The 25,352-nt window shown below is 54.1% G+C and overlaps 2 protein-coding genes across 3 annotated transcripts in view; both read right to left on the bottom strand.

The window, feature by feature from the left end:
* Positions 1 to 562: 562 nt before the first annotated feature.
* SLC6A7 (solute carrier family 6 member 7) lies at positions 563 to 22,923 on the bottom strand. Its single transcript, XM_006906396.3, has 15 exons — positions 22,759 to 22,923; positions 19,042 to 19,335; positions 14,191 to 14,374; positions 12,443 to 12,574; positions 12,053 to 12,287; positions 10,186 to 10,324; positions 8,699 to 8,833; positions 7,697 to 7,800; positions 7,451 to 7,575; positions 6,666 to 6,778; positions 6,213 to 6,344; positions 5,636 to 5,735; positions 5,341 to 5,441; positions 4,600 to 4,767; positions 563 to 2,080 (listed from the first exon to the last, which is right to left on the bottom strand). Exons 1-15 carry the CDS (start codon positions 22,921 to 22,923, stop codon positions 1,871 to 1,873), a joined length of 2,337 nt encoding a protein of 778 aa, XP_006906458.2. The 3' UTR covers positions 563 to 1,870.
* Positions 22,924 to 23,228: 305 nt separating this feature from the next.
* CDX1 (caudal type homeobox 1) overlaps positions 23,229 to 25,352 on the bottom strand; it is a 15,192-nt gene continuing 13,068 nt past the window's right edge. The window contains exons 2-3 of one of the 2 annotated variants that reach the window (XM_006906395.3): positions 24,804 to 24,949; positions 23,229 to 24,237 (exon numbers count right to left, since the gene is read on the bottom strand). In XM_006906395.3, the coding sequence (XP_006906457.1) occupies positions 24,022 to 24,237; positions 24,804 to 24,949 (362 nt within the window). In that variant the 3' untranslated portion in view covers positions 23,229 to 24,021. The other variant, XR_003044652.1, reaches the window with a different exon arrangement.

Genomic DNA, 25,352 nt, shown 5'->3' with positions numbered 1-25,352 from the left:
TTTGTTAGGGGAAAGTTATTAATATCTGAAATATGCAGGCATGCAGTGCCCTTCCTTTTTACCCCCAATCAAAGCCTTTGCAAACACCTGGGCCTCGCATTTAAAAGGCTCTGGGCTCTTTTATATGACAAGATCCCACTAGGATGGGGCGGGGAAAACCAGGAAAGTCTTCCAGCCTGGGAAACCCTTGACTCCTTCCAACCCTATCCTCACCTGCAGGGAAGGCTGGGGAACAGCCGGAGAGGGGAAGGGGGATGCTTGGGGCCCAGTTTGTCCCCAGCTCTGCCTGCCTGGGCTGCGTAACCTTCCCCTCACTGGGCCTCGGTGCGTCCATATGTATAACGGGGAACTAAGAGGTCTTTAAGGGCCTTCATTCCTTCTCTTCGTCATCCTTCCTCAGCCCCAGCCACCCATCATTGCCGTAGAGAAACTGCAGAGCCAAGTGTCAGAAACCAGGAGATCCGACAGGAGGCAGCTGAGGCTCATCTGTCCAACGGGAGCTGGAAAGCCCTGTGCTACCCACCTCGTGGGTCTCAGCAGTAAGGAGACAGGGGAAGGAAGATGACCTCATTGTTGTTTATTAACGGAAAACCAACAGAACACACAGATGGGTGGGTGAGACCCCAGGAGAGAGATGGGGTGCAGAGCCCGGCACAGCTGCACGAGGGCACCCTGCCCCACTGGACAACGCCATGTGCAGGAGAGCCGCTCAGACATTTTCACACCCCACCCTGCTCTCTCAGGGAAGAAGGGACCCCAGCGCAGCCCCTCCTGGGCCTGGGGATTGACGATAACTAGGCTTCTGGTCACAGGCCTGCAGCTGCCCTCCACTCTCTGCCCCCACCCTCATATTCGGGCGCAAGGCCCCTCATCCTGGAGCTGAGTGGGCAGCATTAAGACCGACAGCCTTATGTGTGGACCATCTCCGAGATTCCTAGTTGCATTCTCGGAAGTGCAGGGTCCCCTCTCTGTCTCCATCCCCATCCACTCCCCCCAGCTCAGGCCACCTGCCCCTCTTGCCTGTCCTCCACAGGCCTCCTACCCCACCTTGTCTCCACTTTGCACACTGAGAACGGCATTCTATCTAAAGCACAACCAGATCATGCAAATCCTTTGCCCATCTCACAGCCCTGGCTCCGCCTCCCCGTCATTCTTCATTCCCACCTGCACCCGGTCCTAACCTGGGAATACCTGCTCCTATGCCTTTGAACTTTGTCGCAGGCAGTGCACCTCCTCTTGGCCCCAGGGGAAGAGGAGGGGGCTACATTCTGTCCTCCACACCTTGGCTGTGTCAGCCCCTCTCCCAGAGACCGTCCCCCCATTTTGCCCTCTTCCCCCCATCCTCTCTCCAAACGTGCTCACCCTCCAAGGCCCTCAGGTCCTGCTTCCTTCAGGGCACCTGGCCTGTGCACATGAGCCCACAGGGATCTTTCCCCCACCTGACTCGCTAACCCTCCGTGCCTGGGGCTTGTGAGCCCAGCTGGAGATTCTGGCTGTGTTGAAGGGTGTGGAACAGGCTCTTCGAGAAAAAGGAGGGGTCTGGGCCTTGAACAGAGATGAGAAGGTGGTGCCAGCTGCCACATGACGAAGTGAGCTGGCTGGTCAGGAGGCCTGGGGTCCAGTCCCCTCTGCCACCAGACCTCTGGCAAGTCTTCCTCCTTGGCCTCAGTTTATCCATCTGCCAAGTGAGGGCTGAGCTGGATCATTCTCAGCTTTGCGTGCGTGTCCGTGTGTGTGTAGGGGGTAGATAAAGGTTTCAGGAGAGGCAGAGGCCACAAAAAGGGACTTGCATTGGATACCAGCAACCTCCCACAGCCTCAGCCCTCCCAGAGCCCCTGGGGCAGGGCCTCCTGTCCGCCTGTCTCCTGCCTCACATCACAGACTCCTCCTCCTCTGCCATCTCTCGGTCCACCTCAACGGCCGTGTTCTCAAAGCTGGTGAGGCCTCCGTACTTGCGCATGTGCACCATCAGTGGCTTGGGCGACTGGCTCCCGGCCAATGTGGCCACATACACGCCCGTCCGGTTCTCCTCCAGCGACGGGCCCCAGTCCATGGCCGGCCGGCTGGCCTGCTGGAGCCTCTGTGGAAGAGCAAAGACCGTGAGAAGAGCCAGCGCTCATGGAATGCTTCCTGGGGCCGGGCACCCACAAAGACTTTCCCACATCACCTAGGTCAGTCCTTGGGACACCCTGGGGGCTGGGGCACTGTTACTTCCCCAAAGGAGTGAGTCACGTGCCTGGATGAGACTCTTGCTCCGCCATGCACAGGCCTTTGAGCACAGAATTTAAGCTCTGCTTTGTCATCTGTAACTCAGGACTCGTGATGCTCTCATAGGATTATTATGCAGGGTGCTGGGAACAGGTTTAGGCCGTGGTGGCTGTGGTTATGATTACATGGCAGCCAATCCAGGACCCCACTCCGGGCCCCTTTCTTTAAATGCTGTGTCCTAAGGAGCTGGCAGCTTTGGGGAAGCAGCTGTGGACTGGGAGAACTAAGGCGGGGATTGCCGCTGACCTTCCGAGGGTCTGACAGTCGGCCTGGTTCTGACTCCGATGTCTGACCTTTCCCTCTCTGAGCCCGTTTCCATGCGAGGAGGGAGCTGACTAAGATGATGACTAAGCCTGGACATTCTAGGGCTCCTTCTTCCTCAAACCACATTCCCAAAGCCCTCTGCCCTGCCAGGGAGAAGGGCCCCAGATCCTTCGCGGAGGAAAGATAACCAACATTAAGCGGAGACCATGGGGTGCAGATTCAAGGGAGAGTACGTGAGCAACGCCCTTAGCCCAGGGCTTAGCATGGCCCCCCAGCCCAAAGCACGGTGAGACTTGTTAAAATCTACTAAGAGTACGTCATCCCACTGCTCAGAAACCTGCCAGTGACTTGTCATCTGCCTTGGAATGAAATCCGAAGTGCTCGCCACGGCCTCCATGTCCCAGTCTCTGTCTGGCTCTGACCTCAGCTCCTGCCGCTCTCCCTCCGCCCACTCGGGTCCGGTCGTGCCGACCTCCTTGCTGCCCTCAAACACGCCAGCCCCTCCTGCCTCAGGGCCTTTGCACTAACTGTCCTTCTGCCTGGAATGCTCTCCCCTTAGATTTCTGTACTGATCACCTCGTCAACGTGGTCAGGTCCCTGTTGGTGCAGGAAGCCCTGGCCTCTGAAGTCAGCACTCTGGAGCCGGTCAGTGACTCCTGACTCCTCTGCGGGGCTCCCTACCCGCACAACAACAGGCCCCTGCCCCCGCCCCCACCCCGCTGGGCTGGGGCAGCTGGGGCAGCAGGGTGGGCGGGAGGCAGAGCAAGGCTTGGGAAACATAAGCTTCCAGGAGGCCGGAGCCCTCCACACCCCTCCTCCTTCCTTCTCAGACACCCTGGCTCTCAAGCCAGGAGCCGAGTTTCCTGTAGAAGCACAAGTGGGGTTCTTGAGGTTCAGAGAAGGGCACGGGTTTTGCCCAAGTCACACAGCAGTGGGAAGCAGAGCAGCAGCTGGACTCTAGGACCCCCTACGGTCTGGCCGGTGTGGCCACAACACACTATTGCAGGGAAGAACTCTGAGCCTCTCTCCAGGCGGAGACATGAAGGTGGAGCGAGGGACAGCTCGGGGAGTGGGGCTAGCAGTGTGCTGGCAAGCAGGCTGAAGAGAGGGACGGAAGGGGGCCGAAGCCTTGATTTGTAGCCAGTTTCAGTGGTATAAATATTCCCACCAATGCCAAATTCAAGCGATCAATAGTTTATCAACTGGGTCACAACATTCCTGAATATTTAACAATAAGCTCTCATGAGGCAGTACCAGCTGGCTCCAGCGCACTGCCGATGGGATGTGGGGTGGGGTCCCCAGGGTCTCTCTGGGGCCCAGCTGGCTCACTCAGCTCTGCCCACTAGGACAGCCTCTTGCCACCAGAGGACTCCACGCCCACAGCCTCAGGAGTGGAGGACTCAGTGTATAGAAGGCTCCCTGAGACTCAGGGAGGAGCAGGATCACACAGCGTCACAGCATGTCCACGGACCCACGAAGGGTCACTGCTCCCCTCTTCCGAGGCTTGCAGATCCCCGTGCTTTCTGGGTCTCTCCGCAAAGACCTGACCATGGGCAGGGCTCCCACCATCATCCATTTCCAGGTCACCCATGGACCACAGCAGGGCTCCTGGGCACAGAAGGGTGACAGCCCACCCTCCGGGGTAGGTCACCATTGCCTTCTGACCCTGAGTTCCACAGGGAAGCTTTGGGCTGGAAAGCAGAGTTCAAGTCCTGACCCCTCTGCCTGACTCACTGTGGGACCTTGGGCAAGTCCCTGTCCTCTCTCCAGTACAAACAGGCATTGACTGACACTGGTGGTCTTTGGATTGAGCCCCTCCAGATGCCCTGTGTGGCGTGAGGGGCCACAGGGCCAGACTCTAGCCCTCCGAACCTGCCACAACCTAAGCAGTTCTGCAATGATTCATGACTCAGGCTATTGGTTAGAAAAACTGCTCTTCAGGTTAAAAGAAGCTTGCAAGGCCCTGGATAAGGTGTTGGCGTGGGTGCTTTCTTTTCTAGCAGATGGGCCCAGAGCTGGACCCCAGGTCAGGAAAGCTTAGGGTAGGCAGAGGTGCAGCCAACTCACCTCCCAGAGCGAGCCCTCTTCTCGAAGCACAGCCACCAGCATGCCGGCGGGGATCAGAAGGCAGGACAGCAGGCCCATCAGGATGCCCAGCAACTCCGCCCAGGCTGGGAAGCGGTAGCTGCCGTACTCTGAGGGCTGGTACTTGATGATGCTATACACCAGCAGGGCCTGCAGGTAAGGGGCTCCCAGCATCATAGTGGGCCTGGGTTGGCCCAGGGCTTGGGATAGCCCAGGTCCGAGCTACCTTAAGGCCTGAGATAACCTAGCCCAGAGACACCTGAGATAGCCTCATCCTAAGCGGTACCAGAATCTGAGCTGGTCCATCTTTGTTTTGGAACTTTGGCAAACCTGAGTTAGTCCTGCTTTAAGCTCACCCAATGCCCAGGCCTCAGACAGCCCAGCTCCGAAGCACCCTAATTCTTGAGATGGCCTATCCCTGACCTGCTCCAACCCCAAGGCTGAGAAAGGAAAGCCGCAAGGCTCCAGCGCTAAGGCCCAGAGGCCTGAGAAAGCCCCGTTCATTTTGCCAAACAAAACTCAGGACGAGGCCAAACACAGCTACAAAAGCTGGAAGCATCAAGGGGAAGGGGAGTAGACCAGGATCCAGGTGGCCGCCCCGCCCCTCAGCCCCGACAGAGGTCCACTCTGGGCCAGGGCAGCTCTGCCAGACTGAATGCCCAGGGGGGCCCTGCTCTCAGTCCTGGGCCCCCAGCCAGCAACCCTCCCTCCCGCTCCGGTTACCAGGAGTGTGGCCGGGGACAGGAACAGCCAGCAGGCTCTGAAGTAGAGGCCCGGCTTGAAGCCCAGCATCATGTGGATATCCCGGCAGAACCTCTGGATGCCTGAACAGGGGAGGGGAGGAGGATGGCCCCACCCACAGACCCCACACGTGCTAGCAGCCCCTCCTTAACCCCAACGGCCCCCTCCGGAAACCCTGGCCCTTAGGACTAGGGACCCAGTTGCAGAGGGGCCCCAGGGTAGACTCTCATCTCCCACTGTGGGGAGCCTCCACTCCACCTCCCTTGGCCCCTCTCACCATATACCCGGGTGACAGCAAGGCATGTAGTTATCACCACCACCATTAGCCCGAAGCTGGCGCTGTAGTCATCTAGAAGGACCAGCCAGTACATGCCCCCCTGGAAAACAAATCACAGCTTTGGGGTCTCCTCGCCAAGGCCTGGCTCCCTGCCGCAGCTCCTTCTCCAGGCAGGAAGCAGCCAGGCCAGCAGGGAGAGCAAGCTGATGACAGTACCACTGTCTATCTGCCAAGCCCTTTATACACATCATCTTATTTGAGTCTCAAAACAACTGAAGATGGAGATCCCCACGTTATTGATGAGAAAACAGGCTCAGGGAGGAGAAACCACTTGTCCTGAGCTCGCTCATCAAGTGCAGAAGCAAGTCTTGAAGCGAGTTTTGGAGTCTTTTAGACTCCAAAGCTGGGACTCTGGATCATAGGCCAAGCTTCCCCTTGGGAGAGAGGGTCTCGGGTGGGCCAGGTTCCTTCCAAAGAGGAAGAAGTGGCTTGGGGAGTGTCCAGCCTGGCTGCAGACACTGCTACAGGTGTCTCCCCAGCCTTGCCCGCTGGTTGCCTGCCCCGCAAAGCCACTCACGTCAGTGGTGAGGACCAACCCCATCAGGTACATGGCCACGCAGATGAGCCCAGAGAACACGGCCTTCTTGGGTCGCAGGTAGTATGGGAACTCATCTGTCACAGCTGTCACAATGGTCTCCAGAAAGGCAAACTACAGGAAGTGGGGAGGAGGGTCAGAGTTCTGCCCGCATCACGCACAGACACACAGACCGATACAGACCCACACAGACACACAGATACAGACCCACACAGACACACACAGACACACAGACACAGACCCACACAGACACACAGACACACGCACACACACAGACTCACACAGACACAGACCCACACAGACACACACACAGAAATGCACATATCACACTCAGACACATTGCACATAGACACACACAGATACATAGTCACACATCTCACACACACACACATCACACACACACATGAGATGCCCACGGGCACAGACGAGGCTCACCTGGCTGTCCAAGCCCAGAGTCAGCAGCATGAAGAAGAAGAGGAAGGACCAGAAGGGTGACAGAGGCAGCATGGTCATGGCCTGCGGGTAGACAACAAAGGCCAGGCCTGGGCCTGGGCCAAGGGCACACGGGGTCAGCAGCCTGGGGCGCATGGCTGACCCCCGCAAACATATTCAAACACACACGGTCGCTTACACCCACTTGGCCAACCCAGAGATGTACATTAACTGAACGCTTCTGATTCTTACTCCTAGGACACGTGCCAGCACATCGTCAGTGTTAAATAAACATATGTTGATAAAATAAACGAAGTAATAATAAGTACATGAATAAACATGAGGCCCAAATATAACGCCTCATTTGAATACATTTGTGTACTTAACCATTTGCACAAACAATCCTACTAACATACATACCGAAACACATCCATTGGCACAAGACACCGACTCACATCACTCGCACCCTCAATTCACTTGTTCACAGTCATCCCAACACAGGAGAGGACTCATCTGGACAAGCAAGGCGAGTTACTAAGATGTGACAAAACATAAGACAAACTTATACAGAAATTCGTTTCTCTCCAGGCACAGGTTAACACACACTCATTGGCACACGGACGCCCAGAGACCAGCTAAGACACGTTCATTCGTGCATGCATGCATGCACGTACACACACACTCAACATCCCATCCACAACCTTGCTGGTCCACAGAGAGGCTCACTTGCCCAGGCCCAGCTGTGCCAACACATACCCTCACCCACCAGGGCCCGGCAGCCTGCCTACCCGCTTTGGCGACTTGGTCCACAGGCACACCCAGCTCCTGAGACATATAGCCCAGAACAGAGAAGATGGCGAAGCCTGCCAGGATGCTGGTGATGGCGTTGCCCAGAGTGACGATGAAGGTGTCTCTGCCGGGAGAAGTCCAGGTGCAGGCCAGGTGAGCCGGCCCGGCCTCACCCCCTGAGGCCCTCCCTGGCCAGCCCCTCTCCTCTCCACTCAAGCCCCCAGGGTCCAGAAGGCTGCACTGACCGATAGATGTTCTGGTGAAATGTGTTGTAGGAGGCAAAGGTGAGGAGACCCCCGAAGCCCACACCCAGGGAGTAGAAGATCTGAAGGGCAGCTTCGATCCACACCTGTGGCGGGAAGGATGCAGAGGGAGGGCAGAGAGAAGGGGCTGGCGCACCATGGTTTTCGAGGGCCAAGGACAGAGGAGGACAGAGGTGGCATAAGAGCCAGTCAGCAGGTCCAGGGACGGCCTGGGGAGAGGGCCTGGCTGACCAGTGACGTGGGCCTGGAGCAAACCCAGCTCCAACATTCACACTGTGGGACCTCGGCAAATCTCTTCCCCTCTCTGGGCCTCAGTTTCCCCATCCAAGATCTAGAAGGTAGTCTCTAAACTTGGTCTAGTTCTGAAGGAAATAGTGCCTTGTGTACATGTTTTAGTAAATTCATGTGGACAATGAGCCCCTGTACTTCCTCTCTGGAGACGAAGCTCTACCACTTTCTAGCTATATAGCCTGGGCGAGCCAAATGACCACTCTGGGCCTCAGGCCCCTCATCCGTAACGAGGGGATGGGAATAGGGTGGTGGTAAGTATTCAGTGACTACATATTTGCAAATTGCTAGAGCAGGGTCAGCCATAGTCATCCATTAACAAATAAGAAATATTACCTATCGGTACCATTATTATTATTATTATCACTCATGCCCTCCTTGGGGTGTAAAGTCAGACAGATCTGGTGTAGAATCCCAGCTCTGCCACTCTCTAGCCATGTGACCTTAAGCTGACCACTAACTCTTTGGGACCTCAGTTTTTTCATCTGTAAAATGGGAGAATAATGTCTACTTCATAGGACTATCAAGAATAATAAATGAAAAAAACAGTGCCAAGCACAGTGCCTGGTACTGGGGGGTCACCACGTGGGGAGGCAGATCCCTACCCGCTGCCTCCTCTTTCCCCAGAGAACCTTCTTTCTACTTCCCAGCTCAGGCCTGACCTCTCCCTCCAGACCCCGGGCCCAAAGGCCTCACCTTGGAAGACAACAGGTGGTGGAACTGGGGGGTGAGATAGAACTGGATTCCCTTCCAGGCTCCTGGGAGGGTGACTCCTCGGACCAGCAGCATGAGCAGGATGAGGTAGGGGAACGTGGCTGTGAAATACACCACCTGAGAGACGATAAGCGGGAAGAGAAGGCGGCAGTAACTTTCTCCACCCTTTACTTCTTCCAGAAACGCCCACCTTACTACTTCACCTCCACAACTTTTGGGTAGCCCAAGTCAGACACAGCCATCACCCGCGAGGCTTCTCCTTCCTCCTCTCCCTCCACATACTGATCCCACGAGCACAAGTCCTGTCGCTGCTTCCCAAGGCTGTCCCAACTCCATCTCCTCTCTCCATCTCCGCTGCAGCCTGGTCCAGGCTACCAGCCACTTCCTTCGGCGAACCCACCCCACGTGGTCCTCGGCCATCATGATCATCAGACATTGGCAGTTACCAAATATCCCTCTGCCCTGTCTCTGCCCGTTCCCTAACCTCCAGCCACCCCTTCAGCATTAAGTCTCAGGCTCCTTACTGCCCTGGCTTGCACCATGATTGTCTCTCCTCTCTTCTGAAATGGTTCCTACCCCGGATTTCTAGTCTTTCTTTTAATGCTTCTGTTCCAGGTGGCCAGCACTTCTGAGCACTTTGCAGAGGGACAAGTTCTAATATATAAATGATTGAGTAAACCATTCAGGTTTCTAAGTCCTTCCAAAAACAACTTTATGGCCTTCCTGCCCCTCATAACCTAAAGGAGATGCCTGTGGCTTTGTCTGCCCAGCATCTCATTGACCTTCTTCAGATTCCAGTCTCCTGACCTTGCCTGGCTGGGGCTGATTCCATTCCCAGCTCCACGGGTTGGCAGGTGACCCAGGCCTAGCCAAGCAGAGCACTCCACCCTCCTGGCCACAGTGACTGGTTCAGGGATAAGTGCGCAACCTAGCTTACCCAGTGAGACTCAATTCTAGGATTCTTCAAACTGGGGAAAGTGAGAACCCTTCACTAAGCATGTAAGGTGTAGCCTAGAGCTGCTGAGGCAACTGCATAAAGAATGAAGCCTGAGAGGGAAGCCAGTCTGGAGCGAAGCTTTGAGAACCACACTCTTGCTAACATTATTGAACCCCTAGAACCAGCCATACCTGAAATACACCCTCTCGACTTTCCAATTGAGTATGACAACTAGATTCTGGTCACTTGCATGTCAAAGAGTCCTGACTCATATAGTCACCCTTCAAGCATTCAAGAAACACTTGCTGAGCTTCTTCAAAGAGTGCCAAGCACTGAGTAAGGATCCCGACTTGAATAAGAGGTCTGCCCTTAGCAAGTTTCTAGGCTAGTAAACTCACCTAGCCACTATCCATCCACACCGCCACATCTTTCTTCAGTCACCCCTGCCCTACCAACTCCACGTCCTCTCCCTTCCCCTCTTCCCAGTTGAAGTCTATTCATCCTCTCAAGCTCAGTTCACGCCCTGCCTCACCTTGCCCGAGGACTTCACACCTTTGAGGATACAGAGGAACACGATGACCCAGGCAAGCAGCAAGCAGAGGCAGAGGTTCCAGCGGATCTCCCCGGGACTGCCAATGCCCCGGCTGCCTTGGATGTGGAGGACGTAGCGGCTGTGAGAGACAAAGGTCTGAGTGTACTCCAGTCATGCTGCCATGCCCCACTGACATGGAGGAAAGCCACGGCCAGCCCGCAAGGTGATCCTGGCTAGTCTCTCCATTTGATTCCTCTCCATCCTTTGCCCAGCTCTGCACCCAGGAGGCTGGCCTCTACAGACCCATCACCTACGCTGCCTTCCTCCTCAGTTTCCAGTTGGGTTTGGCTAGTTGGATGTGGTAGCAGGAGACTGCAGGATTGGAGGAATGAGGAGTCGGGGCATTTGCAAACACACACGCACGCATACGCATGCAAACATGCATGTATACACACGCACCATCAGAAGGCCTGGCTGTGACTGCCTTCTTCCACAGCACAGCTCTCATTGGGCAGCCTTTCCTCTGAGGCTCCAAATCTCCCTGGTTCCAGTACCACCAGTCCCTCCGCTTGCCTCCTTGGCTCAGGGGTGTTATGACCGAATCTCTTGCTAGTTCCTGGTGCCTCACCTCTCCGTGTGGATTCCCTCACCTCTGTAAAGTCCCTCCACTAAACTCACTTTGGCGAAGACTTGTGAGAGTACCATCTGCTTCCTGCCTGCTCCCCAAACGATGCAGTAGGCCGTGGTGTTTCCATGGAGATCCCTGGCAGCTGCTGGACCCCATGTCATGTTCTTTGGCTTTAAGCTGCAGACCCAAGCCCATCCCTTCCCACTGGTCAGACATACTCTTCTGCAGGTGCACACACTTTGGATGGACTTTAAATGGACAAACGAATGAACTGTGTAGTAAATGCAGGTTGGAGACCAAAATATTTCAAGAAGTAGGGCCCATTTGGAGGAAAATTTCTAAGGGGAGCCCTTTGCAGGTGAAGAGTTGGGAGTATCTGATCTGTGTCCTCTGGTCAGTCTATGTTCCCTACTTAAGGACCAGCCTACTCTGGAATGTTCCAGTACAGGATCAGGAATCAGGAGTACTTGGTTCCAGTACTGTCTCTCCCGCCAACTACTGAACAAGCCTCTGGGCCTTGTCTTCTCAGATATAAAGTTGGGCTTTGGGACAGGCTGATGAAGACATCCTAACACTCAACACTCGTGGACTCGCAGTGTGCCCGCCACTGTGACAAGAGTTTTACCTGAATTACCTTATGTAATTCTTACAACAACCCCTTACTCTACTATAGTCTTATCTCTCCTATTAGACTAACCAGAGATGGTCCTTACTACATACAGTCCTGGCCTACGCTAAGTGCTTTACCTACTGAAACAGTCGGTGCTCAATAAATATTAATTCAAAGAGTGAATGAATGAATGAATGAATGAATAACATCCTATGAAGTAAGGGCTATTATCATTTCTTTTTACAGAGGAGGAAACTGAGGCTCTAAAATTTTCCTATGACTGTTATCAGCAGCATCATCATTATTATCATCAGCTAGTATTTATTGAGCATGTACTATCCACCAGGCTGGATAGCGCAGTTTATATGTCTTCTTTCCTTTAATCCTCATGACAACCCTCTGAAATACTATTATCATACCCACTTTGAACATAAAGCATCAGAAGCCAAATAAATTGTTCAAGGTCACACAGCTGATCAGGTGAAGAGCTGGGATTAGAACCCAGAGTCTACTTAATCCTAGCACCTTCGAGGTGCCTGCTGGGTCCCTTAGGGTCACAGGCTCCTTCCTGTCCCCTGCCCGTCCAGTGGCGTGGGCCCCCCCGACAGCCGCCGCCCAGGCCGCCTGACCTCCAGTACTCCTCACTGGGGCTGACGGTGCTGGTGAGGTTGAGGGGCAGGGCCCCATTGCCGTCCTTGGAGCCTCTGTGCTCAAGGCAGAGGTCCGTGTTCCACCAGTTGCCACAGTGCTCCCAGGGCAGGTCGCTGGTGAGGGAGGCGAAGAGGTAGAAGAGGACGTAGGCGATGATCATGTTGTAGTAGATGGCCACCAGGCCCACGATGAGCAGCATAGCCGCGCCGGCACCTGGCATGGGGGACAGGGGCTGCCCTTAGGCCACGCCCTCCTGTGGGCCAGGCTGTGTGGCCTCTGGGAAGCCATCCCTTTCTGGGCTTCACTTTCCTCTCTGCCTGGAGGTTGGGGAGTAGGGGACGACCACCCCCAGACCACTGGGGCCTCACCTTTGAAGAGGGGGCTGATTTTCCAGACGGCCAGGGGTCCCAGGCTGGAGAACTGGCCCAGAGAGAGCTCAAGGAAGAAGAGGGGGATGCCGCAGATGGCCAGCATGAGGAAATAGGGCACGAGGAAGGCACCTGAGAGGGAGAGGAAGGGCGAGTACGGTCTCAGGTGGGTTAGCGGCCCCTAAAGCCCAGCTCCGGCCCTGCCCCTCCCCTGGCCAGCAGACACCTCCTGCAGTCTGATGGGGCACTTCACGGTGGGTCGAGACTGTCTTCGTTTATACCATCCGTCACTGAGGGCCAAGGGGCAGGTGGGGATTCACTCACCTCTGTAGTCCCAGTGCCCAGACCAGGGCTGGGCTCAGAGCAGCCTGAGTGAATGAATGAATAAACGAGTGAGTGAATGAGTGAATTCCCTGCTGAAGAAAGTGCAAACTCCTCAGTGTAGAACCCTCCAATTTACCTGCCTGTCCCCTCCCCGCCACACCACCTCAGATGCTTGTGGCTGTCACCTGTGGTCTCGTGTGCCCAGCATTTCTCCCCCTTTTCTTTACATATTGGCAGCCAGCTCCTTTAAAGAATTGTCCACCACCATGTGGCTCCGAAGGGGCTGTAGGTCATATCAGTCAAACCCTGCCCGCCCTCTCGTGGGCACATATCCTGAGCCAGGCCAGTTAGAAACCCTTCCTGATTTCTACATGGATTCATTCAGAGAGAGCAGATCTGAGGATGAAGTCATTCCAGAGTCGTCTCTGGCCACCCCTAACCCCAAATGCAAAGAGGAAGCCTGTCTCAGGAAAAAATGAGGTCAGCCCATGGACAAAAAAGAACTGGGGGTGGAAGTGGGGGTGAGAGAGAACTATGGGTATTATGAAGTTCTCGGAGTTGCAGAGGCCAGCTCCAGTCCCACACTTCCCAGTTGTTTCGATTCATCTGGTCCTTGCTTCATCTAGTTTCACTTGGATTTCTGTTGTCCTGCCATATGTGCTTCTTTAATGAGTTTGGTAGAGATGGGAGGAGACACAGAGGGCTGCATCTGCAGAGGATGATCCTGGGCGGGAATGCTGGGTTGGCCACCGTGTAACCTTGGGCTAGGAACCTGGCCTCTCCAAGCCCCAGCTGCCTTATGACAATGGTGCCCACTCAGGAGGGCCGCCATCAGACTTAAATGAGACAGGCATGGAGAGCACCAAGCCTGGGGCTGGCAGATGGTGAGTGTTCAACCCCAGCTATTGTTAATGAGACTTAGAATAGTTACTTGATGGAGAAGCAAGCACAACAGAGTTTGTTTAAGATGGAAGAGACTCTGTGTTTGCAGTCAGACTAGAAGGAATCAGAAGAGGAGGACAGATTAAAGATTCACAAACAGGAATGATTGATGGAGGAAGGCTCTGGAGGAGGTGGGGGGGCGGTGATGGGGAGAATATTGAGAGCACAGTGATCACGGAGAGGCAGATACAGCTCTTTATCGTGAAGCAGAGGCACTCCTCTGCCCATCACACAGAGCTCAGGAAGCACCAAGGCTCAGGGAGAGAAGCGTGCGGGTATCCATGCCGAGGATGAGAGAGAGAGAGAGAGGGACAAGGCAGGTGAGCTCCCTCCTCCCAGGTCCAGGTTGCTATAAATCACTTTCAATTAATTCCCACCAAGGTCACATAGGAGAAGGTGGCTGAAGCCACTTCAAACCTCAGTCCACCCTGAGCCTTGGCCCATCACCTTGTCACCCATCAGGCAAAACCTCAGGCCCATACCTCCTCCGTTGGTGTAGGCTCGGTAGGGGAAACGCCAGACATTCCCCAGGCCCACGCAGTAGCCAATGCAGGACAGCAGAAAGTCCAGCTTGCCTGTCCAGTTGCCCCGGTCTGCAGCAAAGTCCACGTCCAGGTCTACATCACCTTGGTCACTGGGAGTCATCAGCAGGTCTGGGGTGATGGGCTGCCAGTAAGAGAGACCAAAGGTGAGGCAGGGTCAGACCTAGAACTCTCAAACAAGAATATGGATTTGAATGGGGCTGGAGGAAACACACTTGTTCAGACGATCGACTTCTCTCATCTGGGCCAGTGGGGCCCATCTGCAGGAGCTCCTCGGGGTTTTAGGTGACTGCCAACTCATGATACCAGCAGGATGGCTCAGGCACTAAAAAAGCCACCTCAATCTTAGTTTGGCTAACACAGAGGTAGAATCAAGGGATGGTCCTGTTTCGATGATGACAATGACGATGATAATGATAACGATCTTAACAACAGTTACCATGCGTGGAGCACGTACTAGTGCTCACCGCACTAAACATTTTACTCACATTACCTGACTTCATTCTCAGAACAACCCTATGAGCTAAGTACGTCTAACCTCCATTTTAATTACGGGGAAAACTGAGGGTCCAAGAGGAATCCTGACATACCCAAGGTTTTCACAAGGCTGGCTAGTGAGAGAACTAGGCCTCGAGCCCAGGGTTTCCTGATGCTGAAGACCATGTCTTCAATCATCAATGCTGAAGTTTCGATACTCCGCTCTGGCACCAAATTTTAAGAAAGACACCGACAGTTTGGAGTGTGTCCAAAGGGCTGGTGGCCAGACTGGAGGTTGTTCAGGAAAAGTGGTTACATGAGGACAAGAGGAAGGAGCTAGGGACACTTAGCATAGAAAGGAGAGGACTTGGAAGGCCCTTGCGCTCTGCTGAAGGAAGGAGTAGATTTATATTCAAGGGGGCCTACAGAGGACTGTGAATTTTAGGCCATGAGCAGGAAGAAGCTGCTTAAGTGCTGATCTGTCTCAGAGAGTCGTAATCTTCCTGTCTCTGGAGGAGAGACGCATGCATGGATGGGAATGGAGGCCAGCTGTTCCACTGGGCGCTCTCCCTTCGGGTGGATAAAGACTCTCCTCCAACTGTTTGTCATCTTGGTCCTGAGGGATGTAAGTTAGCATATCCATAAGCTGCCTGGACTTAGGGGCTTGAAGGGGCCCCAAAGATATCAGGCAGACTACCTAAAACTCAGAGAGCAGTTCCCAGAAGTGAGGCAGGAAAGGGTCAGGAAAAAGGGGGAGCCACATCTTTCCTGCTTGCTTCTGAAAGTCTCACCCTATGACAGAGAAGGACAGAATTGTAAAGAAGGCTGATTATCAACTAACGCCCTTGGTTTTCAAGGAGGAGAAAGGACCCTGAGCCTCCCGCTAATAAATGGTTGTGGGGAAACAGTGATTCCACTGGACTGGGAGTCAGGAGACCACGATTTGAGTCCCAGGTCTTGTCAATTCACTGTACAAAGAGTCTTCTGAGCCTCACTTCTCCATCTGGACACTGAGGAGATTGGCGAGATCAGTGTTTACAAAAACACATCCTTTGGGATATTTATAGGTGTTCAGCGGAACAAGGGATTCTTGATTCAAAGAAGTTTGGGAAAAGCTGGGTTAGCACGAAGTGAAAAAGGTTTCTTCCTACAGGACTTGTCTGATACTTTAATGGACCAGCATGCACTATGACTATCCAAATAGGAACTGGACCAGACAGTATTCTCCAATATTGTTTAAGAAAAGTGTTTCAAGGAGCTGGCCTGCTAGGATATACTTGGGGAAATGCAGGTCTAGACCATTTCTAATAGTTTTCTGGCTCTGATGGTCTATAAGAAGAGATTCACCAAAGAGACTTCCCTGGGGACACTTGCAGTGGTCAAGGATCAGATCAGATTTGAGCACAGGGACTCAGGAAATATCTACTGCCCAGGTTTGTGTTCTCCCCTAAAATTGACCTTCCTGGCACTAGCCCAAGTAGGTGTCCACACACAAATCAGGTGGTGGCAGAGAAGGCTTTGCTGGAGATTTGTCATATGAGCATTGCTGGGATGAAGATGGTGAGAGGAGACTACAAGTGTCACAGGACCAAAGGTGTCTGTCTGCGGTGACAAGGTCGGTGCCATGGGCTCAGGTGGCAGAAATGGGGTAACAGTGTTGGTTGACTCTCAGTGATACTGATGGCCATGGGGGCGATCCTGCTTAAGGCTGGCTATTGGGCAGAGGGGCAGTGGTGACAGGGCAGCCTGACATGATTATTGTGACAGTGACAATAATGAAGGGCATAAAAAGCTGCTTCTCAAGTAACTGAGCTCCCAGAGTTGAAACGAATATGTGCCTGGCAGTTTTTGGGGCTGTGATCTCAGACATGCTGGGGCAAGGGTCGTGGCAACCCCTAGACCTATCTGAAACCCACTCCTGCTCCCTGAGGCCCTTTCTTCCATGGCTTCTTCTCCGGTCGAGTGAGCATGAGCCCTCCGGAACCACTCCCTCTCAGGTGAGCTCCAGGAGGGAGAGGGTAGAAGCCAGTTGACACTGGTATTGGGTGGTGAGGCAGGCCTGTCACCTTGTGACCTCCCTCCCTGTCCCATCCAGTCCAGGAGGGGCCAGTAATGAGGCTCCTCTGATCCCTTCTGAGAAGCCGCTGCCCTTTCTATGTTCACAGAGCAGTCCAGGCTCTCTGTTTCCATGGTGACAAGAGTTCTAAGAGCAGGATGCTGCCAGCTCTCTGTCCCCCTCCTCCCCCAATCAGAGGGAAGCCTGCTCCTGCTCCAGGGGCAGGGGATCAGGTTCTCCAAATCTGAGCCAATCAGAAGCCTACCTGGAGCCCCAACCCCACCATGGGGTGAATCCCAGGACGGTGGCACAGAGAGGATGGAACTAGTCAGGAGACAGAGGAAAGCAACCAAATCAATGGGGCAAGGCTGGAAGCTCAATGAGTCACTTCACAGTTCTGCCTGGGTGAGAGGCTCCCACCCGATACCCCTACTCCCCACCCAGGATCACACAGGAACATACCTGAGTTTGGCAGACCTGAGTCCCCTCTTTCGGGGATCAGTAGATGTAAGTCGCCAGCAGCACCAGGGGCTGGGAGAGATAGGACTGCTGGAGCCAAGGCCCTCATACCTTCTCCAGGATGAGAGAGACAGTAGGGATCTAGAGTCAGCCTTCATCATCATGCAGATGAGGAAACTAAGTTTCAGGGAAGGGACAGGATGAGCCCAAGGTCAAACAGCAAGTTAAGGGCAGAGCAAGACCAGGACTCAGACCCTTGGCTCTCAGCCCAGTGCTCATCTCTGAGCAACTCTGCTCCGTTGCTGATATCTGGCATTTCCTGCCTCCCTACCACCCTGCCCTTTCTATGAAAGGGGGACCCTGAGGCCAGGCAGCTCCACCCCTGCCCGTTTGGACTTTGGTGCTCAGCCCACCTTCAGGGAAGCAGTAAGCTGCACCCGTCTGTGCTTCGGTTTCCTTGTTTATAAAGTAGAGATAATAAGACTTAGCCCCCAGAATTTTAGGGGGTTACATGAGATATGACTTCACAAAACATGGCTATATTTACATACTGCATGGCCCTCTGGCGGTGAGGGGCAGGGGCTCTTGTGGGGAGCGAGAAGAAAGGGGAGAGAGGAGAATGGAAAAGCACTGGGCAGGACTCAAGACCCAAAAGACCCACAAATGGCCCCGAGAAGTCACTCAATTCAGGAATAAAAAGGAACCTCTTATCACAGAGAGCTTGAATGAATGATGGGGTGGGGCGGGAGTGGGCAACGGCACCCGCCCCCGTGAGATGTTCTCTCACATCTATGAGCCCTGTGAGTCCACTGCACACACCCCACCCCCACCCACACCTCCACCTCAGCCCAGGACAGTGGGGCCTGCTTTGGTTGTCTGACACTGGGGATGGACCGGCAATGGTCCAGGTTAGAGAATGGACTTGCCCAAAGCCACAGGGTAAGTGGCATCTGCAGAAACAGTACCCTAGAATTCTGACTCCTTTGCTGGGAGTGGTACTTTTAAGCCAAAAGCCAGAAAACTTGCCCTAATACTCTACTTCCCCAACCACACACGCATTGACTGGGAAGTCCGACCCCACAAGACAAGGTGGGGAGGGGCTGAGGTTTGGGCCCAGGGCCCCAGCAACACATAGATCTGGCTGCCTCTCTCATGCCAGCTCCCACCCCCATATCCCTCGGCTCTCCAAATTCCACCCTTCTTGGCTTTGGCTCCTTTTGCCCTGCTGAGGGCCTGCCTGGGTCTGAGCTGCCAGGAGGAGGAAGGGAGTGGGGGAGGAAGTAAGTGGGGGGCCCACGGGCAGGAACATGAGCAGGAAAGATCGTGTCCCTGCTGCTCTCAAAGGCTGCTTCAGTGTACAGTGCACAGATGAGGACCCGACCGAGGCCCCCACCCACCTGCTCTGAAACTAGCCCAGCTAAAGTCTGGTGCTCAGTTATTCTTACACCCCCACCCCCAGTAAGCCCCTGGGGAAAGTGGGTGGGGGACTGCTGAGGGGCCGCTGCCTAGCCCCAGCCACCCCTACCTTGCACCTCCTGGGGCTGCAGACACCTGTTCACAGGACGTAGCCCAATGAACCCAGCCCCCAACGCACTACCTCTCGACCCCCAGAGAGGTGTGGGGTGGTGTGGGGTGGCACAGACCGCGACCCTGCACCTCCCTGCAATCCAGTTCAGCTCGGCCAACCCCAGAGCTCTCAGTTGGGTCCAGATGCCCTCCTCAACCCTCCCGGGCCTGGATGGAGGAGGGCCTCTGCACCCCTCCCTCAAATGCTCCCCCAGCCTCCCCTCGTGCCCTACCTTGCGGAGTTGAGCTCCCTGGAGCTTCTTCATCTTGGAGGGCCGGTTGCTGGGGCTTCCGGCTTGGCTTCCTTTCAGCGCAGAGAGCAAGCGACTGAGCAGGAGATGTGCCGCGACCAGCGCCGCGCCTTTGCCCCGGTGGCTCCGGCGCACGGGCTGGGGGATGCGCGGGCGCAGGCGCTGCCGTCTGTCGGCTGCGGGTGTGGAGCGCGAGCCGGGCTCTGCGAACGCCTTCCTCTCCCTGCGCAGGGCCAGAGATTGGGGAGGGGTGCAAGGCTGCGCCCGCGTAGACACCTAGACAGACAGCTGACTGACAGACAGCTAAGGGGGTGGGGGGTGGTATGCGCGCCCCTGCGCGCTGAGCTGCGATTGGAGAGGCCAAGCGTATAAGGAGGTTGGGTCCGCAACCGAAACCCTTGGAGGTCTGGAGGCTTCAGTCAGTCTCCTGCGTGACCTTGGCCAAGTAACCTGCCCTCTCTGGGCCTCCCTCTCCCCAGCTGGGCAATGAAGGAGGCAGGGCATGCACGTGGACACTAACAGCTGGTTGTAGGTTCCAGCATCCCAGTGCCTCCTCTTCTCGGCTGTGTGACTTGCCCACTTTGCTTAAGCTCCGAGCACTGCCATCTCTTCATCTGGAAAACGGGATAAGTATCATTTATAAGAATGTGAGGATTCAGGGAGATAGTGCATACAAAATACTTAGCCCAGGACTGGGCACATAGTAAGGGCTCAGTTAACATTTATTGACTGACTGTGGGTTGTCCACTCCCGCTTACAAAAGACCAGCCATTAGTCAGATATTTATCCAATCATCCAATCCAATATTTATTAGGCACCTAAAGTGTGCCAAATCTGGACGAGGTCTTATTTTCTCAACAGTGATCTCGAGAGGCAGATGGTATTATCCCTATTTTACGGGTGAAGAAACTGAAGCACAGAGAGGTTAAGATACTCGCTGAAGGTCACAGAGGTGGTGAATGACACCTGTGACAGAGTCAGGTCTCATAGACCTTCTGGGCTAGTGGTGGTTCTGAACAATCCTCTTTTCCTTGGGATGAAAGTGAAACACGGATGTTTGAGCAAGAAGAAGGGACAGGACAAGTGCCACCGTGTTGTTGTGATGGTTTATGACTTAGAGTAAGAACACCTGGGTTCTTGTCCACCAGCGGTATGACCTTGGGAATGTTATGATTGCATATCTGCAAAACGGGCCATCGACCAGCCCTTGCGAGCCTGGCTGACTTTTCAGAGTGCTGTGAGGGTCCGGTGAGCCTGTGGCTAGGATGGGAAATATTAGCTAGAGTGATTATGTGCATTGGTTTGTGGGACTGAACCAGTACCTGCCAGTGGACCTGGCATATGCACTACAAAATACATTACAAATTGCGCCCCTTTCACTCTTGAAAGTGTACCAGCTCACACTATTCCATAGGGTCACCATCAGCCAACACGGGGAGGTCTTTGGAGAGAGTAAGAATAGGTGCTGCCATTCCCATCGCTGGAGCCTGGAAAGAGGTGGGAAGGGTTTAAATCAAAGCCCGGGCTTGGGTTAAAGACCTGGCCAATCCCTGGTCCACCTTGCCTCCCCAGGTCCCACCCAGTTGTTTGTTCCTTGAAGCCTCGCCTCACAGGGCAGGCCAGGGCCTCTCCAGACACAGGAGGAAGGAGCCCTTTGGCCATGAATGTGAAGGGAAGGAGCATTCATTGAGCTCTCCTGTGTACATTAGATGAACTCATATCCAATACTTAATTTTTAATTCTTTCCAGGTTTGTGCATCCCCATTTGGCATCTGAGGAAACTTTCTCAGAGCACCAAATCTTGGGTTTTGGAGGGCCATGGGCCATGCCTGGGGAGAGGCAAAAGCCAGGGGCTCCTAAATCCAAGGAGGCCCAGGCAGGATGCACCCCCACTCTCCTCCAGGGCCTTTGTCACATCTCTCACAGGACAGGAGGCAGTTTTGCTGAACCATCCCCCTCCCATCGTGCTGGAGTTTCATTAGACCCTATGGAAGGCACAGAGAACCACAGGAACAGTGATTAGAGGCAAGACATTGGCTCAGGAGCCCCGAAGACTGGCCTCTTTATGGCCCCTTCCCAGCAGCACCTGCTTCCCCCAAATCTAACCCTGGGAGGAGCCAGACCTGAGGGAGGGGGAAAGAACAGGGCTGGGACTGTAGCCTTCCTCAAGCAAACACATCATGGGGTGACCACTGAATATCAGTAACATTCACTAGGGCTGCGAGTGCAAATGGGTCTAGGCCCACACCTTTCAAATGGAGAAACTGAGGCCGGAAGAGGTAGGACTTCGCAAAATCACTCTGTGGAGTAGAGGCAGGGTCAGGCCTGGAACTAGGAGTCTGACACCACCCAGGCTTTGCTCTCACATCATACCTTTCTGCCATCCTCTCCCCATCACCACAGCCTTTGTTGGAAAAGTCTGTACTTTATAAAACAAACAAAACCCTAACATTAGAAGACATCATTTACCCATGAGGCTCCAGTTTTATGATCAGACAATTGACCACGAGTTCAGCTACCAGGCGCGTTAGACAATTGCTACCACGGCCTCCCCTCTCCCCCATCCCCGAGGAAGTCTGGGTGCTACTTGTCAAAATTACTACTTAAGAATCTAAACCCGTGAATACTTAATCTATCTCCCTTTCCCTCTTCCCTCCTCTCTCTCTCTCTCTCTCTCTCCTGGTCTCACATCAAAAGTGAAATGGAGCTGTGTGCTAATTTAAGGAAAGTGTTAGATGAAAATGTACTTCCTTTTATTACATAGGGAGATATTTTTAAATGTATATAAATAAACATTTTTAATTTGCTTTAATGTTCAGACTTTATCACTGTAGAGCATGTGTTTTGTTACACCGGTGAGTGGCGACTGTGAAAAATGAGGCTCCAGACTGCTAGTCCATCTGGCGTGATTCAGAGAAAGTGGTTCCGGAGCAGCCATGTTGGGACAGGATCCCCCTCCTAAGCCGCCCTGTCCTGGGCCCGCTGTGCTCCCAGGCTTTGCATCTCATCTACCCCAGAGCCAGGCTGCTTTCCTTTTTTCCTTGGAGGTCCACATTCTTCTGTCACCAGGACTTCCCAAACTCACTTGACCAGGGCCATTTCTTTTGGTAAATTAGCTCCCCAGTTGTTCAGATGGGTAAACAAGGCCTAGACAGGGGAAGCAGTCAACCCAGGGTCTCTCAGCAAATGTGTTCGAACATACATTGTGGAAACTATATTCACTCGCGGCCAGCTACCCTTCCACCAACCCTCTTCCTCTGCTCCTGGAACCCTGGGTTCTTCCCTTGGTACCACCTGGTTCCCACGCCTGAGATGTCCACTAGCCGCAGTGAAGCCACAGCAGCTCCCAGGCCACCAGCGGGAGGAAAGAGGAATTGCCTGAGGCTCTTCAGGGGCTCGTGTACGGAAGGGATCCACCTCTGCCTTGTCATGTGCCCCTGGAGCAAAGGGCAGGCAGGCAGGCAGGCCCTGCACACTTTTTATGGCTGGGCCACCTCCCAGAACAGTAAACAGAGGGGCAGGCAGCTGGCACCGGAGCTCTCTCGGGAATGAAGGCCCCCCGTAACAGACTCCTGCCCACTTCTGAAAGGAGGCTGAGAACAGCAGCTTTTCCCAGGAGTTTTAGAAATTTATACTTTAAGTTCATACGGTTCATATTCTTTTTTACCATTCCTCCCTTATTGGCCTGACAGCACTCACTAGTCTTTTAGGCCTCAGTTCAAACCCCGCCTCCTCCAGGAAGTCTTCCAGACCCTCCTGGATAAGCTGGGAGTCCGCTCTGGACTCCTTGGATGCTTTGCTCCCCGATGCTTGGACTGAGAACTTTTGAGTGGCAAAGACTGTGCATTCCTTGGACCTAGCCATGCCTGACACATAGGGGTGCCCAACGAATGTTATCTGTTAAAAAATCTAAGCCAAAAGTATTTGAAAAATTCAAAAGACTGATATATTGAGTCTGATGGTTCTGCTTTCAGAATGGACGTAAAATTTTACAGTCTCATTGACTTACTCTAACAATGTCCTGTTTTGATCATCCAAATGCATTTTAAAGGTGACCTTGTTGTAGGCTGACAGAGGCTGGAAGCGATTATGCAATTGTTAGGGAAGGGTAAGGATGGTTTTTACTTAACATTTTCCTTTAATTCTATGTATAATGAGTTTTATACATCTTTAAAAAGAGAAAAAAATTTATTCTTGAAGCTGCATCCAAGAGATTCCACTCTATGTACAACACTTGCCCAGCTGTGAACTCTGCATGGTCCAGTGGAAGTCCTCCCTGGGCCCTGAGGGACAGTCTGGTGGCATGGAACTTGGCACGTGGACTCTGCCCCTCTGTCCCCCTCCAGGGGCCTCCCTCCCATCTGGAGGCCCCACTGACAATGCTAGTGAGGGAATATGGCTCTTAACCCAGAGGGGACGGTCATCAGAGCCTCTCCTTCAGGCCCAGGCCTCTGGGCTTCGTATTCTGCATCAGCCAGGAAGGGAGGGATTCAGGGCCTGTTGAGATGGGGGTGGGCAGAGGTGAGGCTGCAGGAAGAGGCACGTATGAGCCGACCACATGCCTCCCCACAGGTCATGGTCTGCAAACATTCAATCTTCCCTCAGCTCCATCTCCTTTCTCCAGGTCAGTCTAATCCCTACAGCAGCCTTCCATCCTTAAACACGTGGAGAAGGAGGTGGGACCTGGGGATTTATCTTGGCCCCTTTGCCCAGCCCTCTGGGGATTGAGACCTCCCACCCTGGGCTCCCGTATGCCCCTGAGGTCTAGAACACAAGGGCTAGAAAAGGTCCTTATCCCATGGGCTCAGATGGGCCAAGGGGCTGAGTGGGTGACTTGTCCAAGGTTACCCAGAAGATCAGTGTCAGGGTTGGGACTCAGATCAGGGCTCCTGGGCCCCCAACAGGAGCCACATTCCTAGCATCTGAGTCCCAGGTTCCCAGCCCACAAGGCTGGGCAGGGGGCTATGGCAGATACTCCTCCTTGACAGGCACTGGGGAGGCAGTGCCCAGGAGGCTGGCAGAGCTGGGGCATAGAGCCCCCAGGGGTGGTCCAGCTGGAGCTGGGGTGACTTCGTGGGCTGGCGGTGGTGGCTGCGGGGGCTGCTGCTGCTGCTGCTGCTGCTTCTTCTTGTTCACTTTCCGCTCCTTTGCCCGCCGGTTTTGGAACCAGATCTTAACCTGTGGTTTCGGAGAATAGAGATGGGTGGTGCAGAGAGAGACCCAATGACAGAATGAGAGGAAGGGCAGGAGGAGAGCTGAGCTCTTATTTCTTGATGTGGCCTCTGTGGCCTCCCTCCTGCACCAGCCACCCAGACCATTCATGGACCCCGAACACGTTCTCCCCCTCTAGAACTTGTTCCCTTGCTCTAAAGACGACTTCCTCCGTAACCTTCTTCCTCCCCATTTTCCAAAGCCATGCTCTAACACCCCTCCTCCAGGAAGACTTCCGTGTTCTCCCTCTGACTGCTCCCTCCTCTGGATTTAAACTGTACTAATTATAGCTTGCTGTAGCCTATAGCTAATTAGATACCCTATTTTCCCACTGGGGGTCAGGGATATTGGATTTTGTTGAGAAGAAAGAGGATTTGGCAGTAGCTCAGTTTTTGCTGTGCTATGTGACCATGGCAAGGAGATTCAATCTCTCTGTTCTCCTCCCTTGACTGAGCTCCATAATTTATCCTCAGCCTGGAAGCCAGACTCCCAGTACTGCTCCTGTGGCTAAGGTTGAGGGACTCCCCACACACCTGCCGTTCAGTGAGCCCCAGATTGGCAGCCAGCTCTGACTTCCGCCGGATGGTGATATAACGGCTGTAGTGGAACTCCTTCTCTAGCTCCAGGCGCTGGTGGTCTGTGTAGACCACGCGGTACTTGTCCTTGGTCCGGGTCTTCCCTGAGAATCAGAGGGGCCAGGAGGGGAGGTGAGTAGCGAGGAGGAGTCTGCAAAAGAGCCAGGCAGGGCCCCCTCAGCCCCCCCAAGGAGGACCTGTGATGAGGAGGGAGGTCTACCCCAGCCCTGGGGGTGACAACCATTCCCCCAGGCTCGGGCACACAGGCTCCCAACCTGAGAGGCAAGCACTACTTCAGGCCCACATGGGAGGTGCTGAGGCTCAGAGAGGGGATGCAACCTGCTCAGGGTTGCACAGTCAGCTGCTGGTGGAGTTGGGGTTTCACACCCGTCTCCTGACCCAGAGCTTTACTCTGATCGCCGGCTCCTCCAGCTTTAACCCAGCAGCTTCCGGATGTGGCTGCACAACAGACACTCTGGGAGCTTGTGGAAAACACTGCTTCCAGGG

Source organism: Pteropus alecto, unplaced genomic scaffold, assembly GCF_000325575.1.
Source record: "Pteropus alecto unplaced genomic scaffold, ASM32557v1 scaffold40, whole genome shotgun sequence".
Lineage (NCBI taxonomy): Eukaryota > Metazoa > Chordata > Mammalia > Chiroptera > Pteropodidae > Pteropus > Pteropus alecto.
Note: the sequence above shows the minus strand (reverse complement) of the source record. Positions and strands in the feature narration are given on the sequence as shown.